The sequence below is a fragment of the Magnolia sinica genome, chromosome 6, assembly GCF_029962835.1.
Source record: "Magnolia sinica isolate HGM2019 chromosome 6, MsV1, whole genome shotgun sequence".
In the NCBI taxonomy this organism is placed as follows: domain Eukaryota; kingdom Viridiplantae; phylum Streptophyta; class Magnoliopsida; order Magnoliales; family Magnoliaceae; genus Magnolia; species Magnolia sinica.
This window is the reverse complement of record NC_080578.1, coordinates 4,486,950-4,497,831: the sequence shown is the minus strand read 5'-3', so window position 1 is coordinate 4,497,831 and position 10,882 is coordinate 4,486,950. Positions and strand designations below refer to the sequence as shown.

Sequence of the window (10,882 nt, the reverse complement as noted above, 5' to 3'; positions counted from 1 at the left end):
GGGGGATGAGGATGCCTTCGAGTCCAGATGCAAGCAGTTACATTGAAAGGTTCCAATACACTCATCTCACCACATTTCTCAGCATACACCACCACTTTGAAGTTCGCAGGGACTCGTCACCAGAAGCAGGTTGCGTACTGTGTAACTCAGCAGCACTGAGTAAATCTGTGGGGCCCAACGTGATTTATGTATTTTATCCGCCCGTCCACTATTTTACCAGATAAATTTAGGGCTTGAGCCCCCAAAAAAAAAAGCATATCCAAAGATCAAGTTCACCACACTAAAGGAAACGGTGTGAATTGAATGTCTACCGTTTAAAAATTCCTAGAGAACAAAGTAATTTTGGATCAAGCTGATATTTGTGTTCACCCTACATCCCTGTCTTTATGAACATATAAACAAATTAGATGACAAATAAACACCAACTTGACTACGTGTGCACATCGAACCGCTAGAACCGTGGAACCGGATTGGAACCAACCAAACGATTCACTTTTGGTCGGTTCTAGAGTGCATCGGTTCCGGTTTCGATTTTAAAAATCAAAGAACTGATTACATCGGTTTGGTTCTTAGTTTAGGGTATGTAGAACTGAATCGAACCGTGAACTAAACTGTAGATCCGAATTGCAAAACTGAACTGGGGAACCAAACCTAAAACCAAACTTGGAACCGAACTAGGAATCCTTTAATTATTTCCATATTTGACTCATGATTTATAGTTTATAATGCACTGTTTGAATGTTTCCATAAAGATATTTTTTCACACCTTATACATTATCTAAATCATTTATCAAATGAATCACAACACGAATGAACATGAGCTAGATTATAAAATAAAACATACAATTGGGCTGAATTATAAAAAGCCCAGAACCGTGGAACTGAACTGGAACTGGACCGGCTTTAACGGTCCAGTTTCGGTTCGACTCTAGGGTGCTCACAGTTCGATTCCAATTTCGAATTTCTTAGAGCCGTTAGGAACAATTCGATTCCAATTTCACCCCAAAATCGGACCGAAGAAACCGGTGTGCACCCCAAAACTTGACTCTAAGAAGGTTTCGAAGGTGGAAACCATTACTCCTGTTTCCTGTGGTAGGGTCTAATAAAGCTTTGGATATTCTTTAATTTTGGGCTCGAACCCCTAAAATGAGCTGGAAAAGCAGGCGGACGGCGGGGATAAAACACGTACGCTCACGGCTCATTGAGTTACTGACTACGATTTCCTCCTCACCATAGAAGGCAACGTAACCCGGACCGTGTAAATCGTGGGCCGATCTTAACCATTGTATTTTTACCCTGCTCTTTTCAGCCACGAAATGGACAGCTGCAGTAGCACCAGGATTTTCAAGCCAATCTTCTCTCGCAATGGTCTCGACGGTCCAGATTCATTACTTTGTGATACGTGTAAGATGGATCAGTCACCACCGTTTAAAAACCAAAGATTATAATCACCATATTCACAGTCTAAAAAGAAACAAACATTAGCCCGTGAGCCTGAGTACTTCAGAAGCTGTGGAAAAGTTATAAATACCTTCTCTTCCTCTCTTTCTTCTCCAGCAAGCTGTTGCAATCAAAATCTCTCTCTCTCTCTCTCTCGTTTTTCTTCTTTTCCAATGGAAAAAGCCCATCTTCTTCTATTTTTTCTACTTCTGGGCTCTTCACTCCATTTCTGCTCTGGCAGCAGCAGTAGAAAGCTCTTTTCATTAGTAAAAGAAGCCCCTCTTGTACTGAGCTACCACAACGGTCCTCTCCTCACAGGCAATCTCTCTCTTTCCATTCTCTGGTACGGACGCTTCTCCCCCGCGCAGAAATCCATCCTCCTCGACTTCCTCACCTCCCTCAACACCAAAACCCCTCCAAAACCCTCCGTCTCCTCCTGGTGGAAAACCCTCGACTCCTACCACTCCTCAATCCACCCCAAAACTCCCCATATTTACAACTCTGCCCTCCACCTCCATATCCACAATCAAGCCCTCGACCCCACCTACTCTCTCGGGAAGTCACTCACCCGCGCCCAAATCACCAAACTCGCCGAGACAGGACTCGCTCCGTCCGGCTCGGCCGTTTCCGTAGTCCTCACGTCGGATGACGTGGCAGTGGAGGGTTTCTGCATTGGGGGGTGCGCCCGGCACGGGTCGGTCGGACCCGATGGCGTGTCCATCTGGGTCGGGAACCCGGCGAGTCAGTGCCCGGGCGAGTGCGCGTGGCCGTTTCATCAGCCCGTGTATGGGCCTCAGGCCCCACCGCTGGTGGCCCCCAACGGAGATGTGGGTGCCGATGGGATGGTGATTGGTCTCGCCTCTGCGCTGGCCGCGGCCGTGACGAACCCGTTCCGGACCGGGTTCTTCCAGGGCCCGGCCTCCGCTCCGCTCGAGGCGGCTTCAGCGTGCACCGGGGCGTATGGCAGCGGCGCGTACCCGGGTTACGCTGGGGAACTACTGGTGGACCCCACCACCGGCGGGAGCTATAATGCGCATGGGGTGAACGGAAGGAAGTACCTGCTTCCGGCCGTGTGGGACCCACTAACTTCTAAATGCTCCACCCTCGTGTAGTGATGATCATCGGGCCCGAAAAAGTTACGAAAATTTAAAAAAAGAAAAAGAAAAAAAAGAAAAACTGCAGCTTTGTACTGGTATTAACTATCTTTTTGTGGGTATGTATATGGTCTGTTTTTCTTTGTACTTGTGTGACTAAAGCAGAACGTGGATTGTGTTACTTTTGAGCACGTGTGAGTTTCCACGAGTTAAGTAATCCGGGCCATCCATCTAATGGGCCCACCATGTATGGCACCACTATGAGAAAACTCACCCGATCGAGCCTTCGTTCGGATATTTATAAGCCGTAGATGGAGGAGTTATATGATACTCAGGCCGCTGGTGACACTTGATATGCAGGCACTCAGAAAAATGGTACAGGTCCGTATTTTGACTCAATAAAACCGACTAGATATTGAAGTCCACTGTCGTCACTCGTCACGCTGAACAGTCCTAAACGTTATACGTGGATACTTGTTTTTGGAAGTAGGACTGTTGGATATTTTCAGTTTCAATCGTCTAATAAATATCCACTGATCTGATGGTCAGATGGTCAAATAAGCTTAAAGTTTTTGTTCATGATATGTCTAAACCTGAGTAATATAATTTGGACGGTTTACTTTGTGAGTATTCTACGCTACTTTTTCGCTTTCTAATTAATTTTTACGTGCCTGCATATCATCCATCACACTCTTCCAGAGTATCAATGACTTTTTCCCGACGACGCTCAGTATTGGCAGTTACTTTTGATCAGAGGTTAAGATGGACGTTTTGGCGCGGATTTCCTTTGACAGCTGCTGGTAGGAGCCCGCCAAACGGAAGGCTTCGTGGGTAGGGGTGTACATCGAGTCGAGCTGAGTCGCGGCTCGGCTTGAACACTAGCTGACCTCAGCTTGAACTCGGCTTGGCTTGTTTCGGTCAGCAGCTCGGGCAGTTCGTGCCGAGTTTGCCACTGAGGCATTTCCACAAACACCTGAACTGCAACTTCAAAAGCCCACTGTTTTACTAACAGAGGCAATGGTGACTAATGAAAGATACCTCATTTCAACATCGAGGTCTTGGTATCGACTCCCTATAGGGGGTGGCTAACAGTGAAGTGTGAACTGACAGTAGGTGTACTAACAAGCTAACAAAAAGAAAAAAAAAAAAAAAAAAACACCTTCTAAGCAACATAAAAACCAAAAAAAATAAAAAAGAAGAAAGCATTTGTTTAATGTACATACCCAAACCTTCCTTGCCACCACTCACACCTCGTAGAGTCATTTTATCACACAGCTGGTGGGCAATATCAATAGCAAAGTAACTGAGTCACCAAACTGGTTCAATCAGACTTCGAGTCATTTTATCAAACAGCTGGTGGGCAATATCAATAGCAAAGTAACTGAGTCACCAAACTGGTTCGATCAATCGGACTTTGATTCGAGCAGCCCGACTCGGCTTGAACTCAGCTTCCAACGGAGCCGAATTGAACTTTTTCGAGTCGAGCTAGCTTGGTTCGTGTACACCACTATTTGTGGGTCCCAACGTGGTGCGTGTTACATCCATTCCCTCCGTCATTTGAGCCATCTCATGAAAAAACTCGAGCAAAAAAAAAAGAAGGGCCGATCTAGAACTCAAAGTGGGCCACACGCCACAGGGAAAAGTGGGTATGGTGATGCCTACCCTTTAGACCTTGGTGGGCCCACCGAAATTTTGGATCGGTCCGATGTATTGTTCTTATGAACGACTTGGATTGAATGGTGTATAAACATGAGGGTGGACCCAAGAAGCCTTCCATGATGGGCGATCCAATTCCCCGTTCTCTGTGGTGTCGCCCACTTGACTCTTGGATGGGCCTAATTTTTGAGCTCACGAAGGTGCTGGAGCAAACTATGGACGGAGTGGATGTCTGACACAGACACGTCACCGTGACGTGCGCCCTGCAAAGCGTTAGTTTGCACGGCCTGCTAACATTTGTAGGATGTTCACCACCTGGTCGGTTGGAATGTTTGAGTCACATCCAATTCCTCCAGGTGGAGCGGATTGCCTGCTATGACACACACACCACCGATCTCAGTGGTGTGTTGACGTGGCAAAGTTCTTGAAACCCACTAGCATGTATGTATTATATCCACACCGTCTACCCATTTTGGCGAGATCATTTCAGTGCATGATCCCAAAAATGAGAAAGATCCAAACCTCAAGTGGACCACAACACAGACAGCAGGGGACAATGGCGCCCACCGTTGAAACTTTCTTAAAGCCCCCATGATGGGGAAACATAAATATCAGCTTTGATCCAAAACTTCTTACCCCTTCCATCCCCACTACTGTGTGGTCCACTTAATGGAATTATGGTAGATATAACACATACCTCATGGTGGGTCCCACATAACTTTGCCACGTCAACACAACACAACATGGGTGTCCACGCAATCCATTTCCGATGGGATCAACCTACAACATCGACATGGTTTTAGCACACCACTAAAATTATACTTAGGCACATAAACCACCGTTGATTGGGTATAAATGGTCATGGCCCCAAAAATCTCACCAATCAGATGATTCTAACCTTGATAAGTCGAAATTGATGGGGGTATACGATCAACTCCCACAGAATCAGTAAATAAGATGAACTTATAATTTCAATCCATGCATACATGAATTGAGCGAAATTGATCCCACGATGCGTGGACATGATGGCATGGAAATGGTTTGTTTTTACGTATTTCGCAACACAGGATTGCCATCATGCTTAGTCCCATTGAGGTCCACATGCTGAGATGGTTCATCCATGTTCTTGATGATGCTGTAACTAAGCTATAACCCAAAATCATACCTCAGCGATGATCCTGACCTTTGATTTTTTTATTTTTTTGGGAATTAATTGGAGTAGAGCGATGGAATAGGATTCATGTTCCCGACCTACTCCAATCAGGATCTTCGGAAGCTAGAGATTCGCAGGGCCCATCATCCCAACAGCCAGAATTTTTATTTTTATTTAACGATCAGGCCCCACTTGTAGTAAACTGAAAGCCCATGGATGCAATGCATGATGAATCTTAAGTCAAGGATCGTATGTAAAATTCCTCTGAAAAAGCAGCCAGTGCAATGCCCCTCTCCCCCATTTTTGAAAGATTGGAAGGACCATCCTTTCTAATGATCCACTGCAAAGATTTATGTGGGGCCCACCGTGATATGTGCATGACATCCAATTTGTGCATCATGTGCGCCCTTTTGTGTTTTCCTCGCCTTAAAAAAACGAGGTAGATCTAAAACTGATGTGAGCCACAACATGTAAAATCATGCCAAAAACCTCTTAACATAATGTGCTGTAGCATGTCTGAGTTTTGAAATGGCCTGAATTTGTGGGTGTCCATTCATCCTGGTGGGGTGCATCTTCCCAGGATTTGGAAAACGTACAAAACTCGCTTGGGCCTGCAGCCTATGGAAAGCTTTGACAGTCTGCATCCCCATACCAACCGTTTCTCGTAGTGTGGCCCACTGGAGTCTTCGATCCGCCTGAATTTTGGGTGCTAAGGAGAAGATATGTGGGCACAAATGATGGATGTATTGGATGCCATTCAGACATCACCAGTCCTATGTTAAGCTTAACCTAGGAAGTTTTATGGTGGAGCCAGCCTCATTCTTCATATTTAAATAATTCTTACTTAGATCTGAGAGAACAAAATGCGGACATGGAAAACAAACATGAAATCTTCAGGAAATGGATAACGGTGGAATCCAATTAAATAATACTGTTTTAAATAGGAGTAATTTTCCTTGTATTTTTCATTGAGGGGAGAAGACCTATAGATAGATGTGCTGTGGGCTATTTTAGGCAACGCCCACCAAAGTTTTGGATCAAAGTAAAAATTGGCCCCGGGAGATTTAATGAGGTGCCGCTTCACATAGACCATTCAGATTTTGGAGTCACATAACGTATGATGAGTTCTCAAAAAAGTTCACACAAGTTCCATGCGAACTGATGCGCAGCGGAGCATTCCGACACACACACACACACACACACACACACAGAGTTAGGTGTGCAAATCTAAAAAATCTAATCAGTCTGTTGTCAAGAATAATATATGCTAATACTCCCCCTCAAGTTGGAGAGTGAAGATTATGACACCCAACTTGGAGCTCAATCCATGGAATGAATCTTTTCCTAAAGTTTTTCTAAATAAGTTCACCGGTTATAACTTCAATAAAATATAAAAAGGCTAAATTAAGCTAAATTGAATCGTTTTACAGGCAAGGTGACAATCAATCTCAATATATTTGGCGCAATCATGAGAGAGGGAATTTGCAGCAATGTGTAGGGCAGCTTAATTATCACAAAACTTAAAAGATCATTAAGAAAATAAAGGAGAAGTGAGTTCACAACTTGTGGCAGCCATAGGGCAATATTTGGCTTCTACGTATGAACAGAAAACAACAATTTTCTACCTTATTTTATCATGATAGGGGAGAATCACCGGCACAGTACATTACCCAGTGAGAGGGTGTTCTGTCATTAGGGCAACTAGCCCATCTGAGTCACAAAAGCCTCTGAGAACAGGGGGGCTAGAGGAGGACATAAGTATTAAGTAAGCCCTAGCCTGGAGAGTCGCCGCATCTAAATGAGGGTGTCAAAGATTGCTCATAAACTGACTCAAGATTTGTATAAAATATACAATATCTAGTATTGTAATCATGAGATAAATAAGCTGGCTAACCAATCAACGATTTTACACAAAATCGGAGTTAGAAAAGGGGGTATGTTTCATCTGAAAAGTAATCCGTCGCTGTCGAGGTAACTATATTCTATATTAAGTTAATTGTGTATAATACAATAAACGAATACAATTGACAGGTTTTGGGAGTTATCACCATCAGTATCATTAAATTTGAAGTTTGATCTATAGGTAAGTCCATAGGACAGGCTCTAAGTAAACCTTCGCCGGACAAAATATCAAGGGTGTACCGTTGCTTAGGAAAATACTCGTCTTAATCGTGCAATTTCAAACCTTAAAAAATATTTAAGCGGCCCAAAGTCCTTGATATGGAAACATTGGTGAAGAGAACTTTTCAATGCGGCAATGGCTTGGTCATCATTGCTAGACATCATTAACATATACCAAAATTGTAGTAAAATTAGACCCTTATCAGGGAGTGAATAGAGAAAATCTACATTCAACTGACCGTAATTGGCACTTTTTAAAGATGTGGAAAACATAACAGACCATTGTTGAGAGGCTCATTTGAGCCGATAAAGAGATTAGTTGAAGCGACAAACACGGCTCCCCTATTTTGAAAAAGAAAAAGAAAGGATGAAGAGACATATAAACCTTTTCATAAAGATCGACATACAAAAAAGCATCGTGAACATCTACTTGGTATAAGAGGCCATTGGTGAATTGCAGTAGTCACAATAAGACAACACAGTAATCGTCTTGGCAACAGGAGCATGTCTTGTGGTAGTCATGTCCCTCATACTAGGTATATTCTTTTGCAACAGGGCAAGCCTTATAACGCTCCAAAGTACCATCGAAATGAAACCTTAGTTTGTAAACCCTTTTACAACCAATGAGAACTTTGCCGGGTGGTAAAAGAGAGAGCGTCCAAGTATTATTTTGCTCGAGAGCCATTATTTGAACTGCCATTGTATCACGCCAATGAGGATCATTCATAGCCTGAGAATAATTTAGAAGTCCTAACAAAGAAGAAATGCCAGCAACTAACACTTTGTATGAGGAAAAAAATTATTGTATGAGAGAAAATTAGCTAAAGAAAATGGAGTTGCTTTCGAAGATGTTGTGGTGTGGGTAAGAGGCATGACAACATTCGAGCAATGGAAATCATGGAGCCAAGCTGGGAGACCTTTTTCCTGGTTGGAGCAACGAGGATTCTAAGCAGGTGTAGAAATGAATTCCATTGATGAATCAAGTGGAGTGGGATGGATGGGTAAGGTTTCTTCATCAGGTGAGTGTACAGGAAGGATGAGACAATGAGAAGACGATAACTCCGCATAAGGATGTCTTCATGGAAAACAACATTGCAGGTTGTGAATATCTCTCAGGAAGTAAGGTGACAACCCAATATCCTTTTTTTAGCAAAATGATAACTAACGAAGATGAATTTTCAGGCACTTGGTTGAAATTTATCCTAATGACTTGATAATAAGGTGGAAGTGTAGTAGAGACATCCAAAAACACAAAGATGGATGTAAGAGGGAGGTTTGTTGAAGAGGATGAAAAAATGTGTGTTCTCAGAAAGGAGGGAGGTTGACATATGGTTGATGAGCTAAGTGGTGGTTAAGATACATTCTCCTAAAATTCAAGAGGAATGTGAGCATGAAAGCAAAGTGCGAGGGCAAGTTCAAGGATGTGACAGTTTTTGCGTTTGGCAACTCTACTTTGTTGTAAGGTGGCAACATAAGAATGTTGATGAATAATGCCCAATTCGGCAAAATAGGTGTGAAGATCATGAAAGCAAAGTGCGAGGGCAACTTACTTCAAGGATGTGATGGTGTTTGCGTTTGGCAACTCTACTTTGTTGTGAGGTGGCAACATAAGAATGTTGTTAACTAATGCCCAGTTCAGCAAAATAGGTGCGAAGATCAAGAGGAAAAAATTTCATGACATTACAATTGCATATCCATTTAATATGTTTACCAAATCAAGTTGTAACCATGGCAAAGAATGATTTTAAGAAAATCTTAGCATCAGATTCAAATGGCATGAGTAAGATATTTCCATGTAGCACAAGGAAAATCATCAACAATAATAGGGTTGTCAATAGGCTGGGTTGGCCCATTGAGTTTTCAGGCTTGGCCCGCCTCAATTTGGGCAGTATCAGGCCTGAGGGCTAAGCTGGAGCTTAAAACTCAAGCCGCCTTTTTTAACGGGCCAGGCTTGAACCACGGACAATAGCCCATCAGCCGAACCTAAAGTTGCCCCCTTCCCCCCCCCCCCCCCCCCCCCCCCTTATGGTAGGGGCCTCCAATAAAAGTAAAAATAAAAGTGTAGCATCTCCTGCTCTCAATCTCACTGTTGATGACAGATTGAACAACTGAGAAACTCTCTCTCTCTCTCTCTGGCTAAGGCCCAACCCTAACTGGCACCCTTAGACAATAATTAAAAATTACGAAGCCCCTTAATGAGATGAGATGGAATATGGTCCCCAAACACCACAATGTATTAAAGTAGAAGTCCAAGTAATAGTGATAGAACCAGAAGAAAAAGGAACCCGAGTTTGTTTGACTAAAGCGCAAACATTGCAATGGAAATTATTTGAAAATGTCAAAGTTAATTAGCTCCTCTCACACCACTATGATGTAATTCCAAGCCACAACAAATCCAAATCAACCATAGGTATTAGAAATTTGGATCTAACAACATTGTTGAACCTTTGCTTTGCAGAAGCACATTCAACGAAGACAGAACAACTAAATAACTAAAATAACCAAAACAATTAAGCAAGCAAACACGGAACACACTGATTTTACATGGAAAACCCTTACAAGAAAAAACCACGGCACAATGCAACAAAGATCTCCAATATAATCAAAAGCCTTAGAGTTTACACCATTCACTTCCTCCAATTACAGAATAACCCAATCTCCCCTTGCGATGCACACTTAGGAAAACCCTATCCCCTTGAGAAAATCCATTCTTAAGCCTTACAAGTATAGAGAAACCTCTCACATCGTACAACCATTGCCCCTAGAGAGAAAACACTCGTAATTACCAAGCCCTAATTGCAATTAGGCTTAAATATCCCGATTTCCGCAAAATCGTGTAACTAAACCAGAGCTTGTCGATCGGACCGACAACCCCCTTTCGATCAAACCGACTCGGACCGACAAAATCTGCTATGCTCTTGAGAAAACATGCACTCTGTGGGTCGGATCGACAGATTGTCGATCCGACCGATAGAGCCTTGCATCGACTCTCAGACTGGCATAATCCAAGGCATCCCGCACAACAAAAAATGAAAGAGAAGAAATGATGGTAGCTATTTTTTAAATATGATCAAATGAGAGATGTCCAAACCTCATAATGCTAGAAAAATGAAATGGGTGATAGAGAGGGCAATCGATGAGTCATGGGAAAAAAGTGGTAGATATCGTTGTGCTCCTTATCCAATCTAATCACCGCCTTTGAAGCTAGATCTTGAAAGAGACAAAATCAAGGTAAAAGGTAACAAAGCAGCTAAAATATCGAGTCAATTGACTTAACTGAAAGAAGATTGAATCGAAAAGAGGGAACACAAAACGTCAACAAAATGTATATAGGGTTTGAGAGTTGTGGACCCAACATGGGTGGCTTTGGCAAGATGACCATCAGGTAAATTAACTGAAGGAAATGTAGCAGGTAGAA

At 42.9% G+C, this 10,882-nt stretch overlaps 1 protein-coding gene across 1 annotated transcript; it reads left to right on the top strand.

The window, feature by feature from the left end:
* The first annotated feature begins 1,559 nt into the window (after nucleotides 1-1,559).
* LOC131248007 (protein PHOSPHATE-INDUCED 1-like) lies at nucleotides 1,560-2,715 on the top strand. The gene has a single exon (XM_058248039.1). The coding sequence runs from the start codon at nucleotides 1,614-1,616 to the stop codon at nucleotides 2,550-2,552; it is 939 nt and encodes a 312-aa protein (XP_058104022.1). The 5' UTR covers nucleotides 1,560-1,613; the 3' UTR covers nucleotides 2,553-2,715.
* The last annotated feature ends 8,167 nt before the right edge of the window (nucleotides 2,716-10,882 follow it).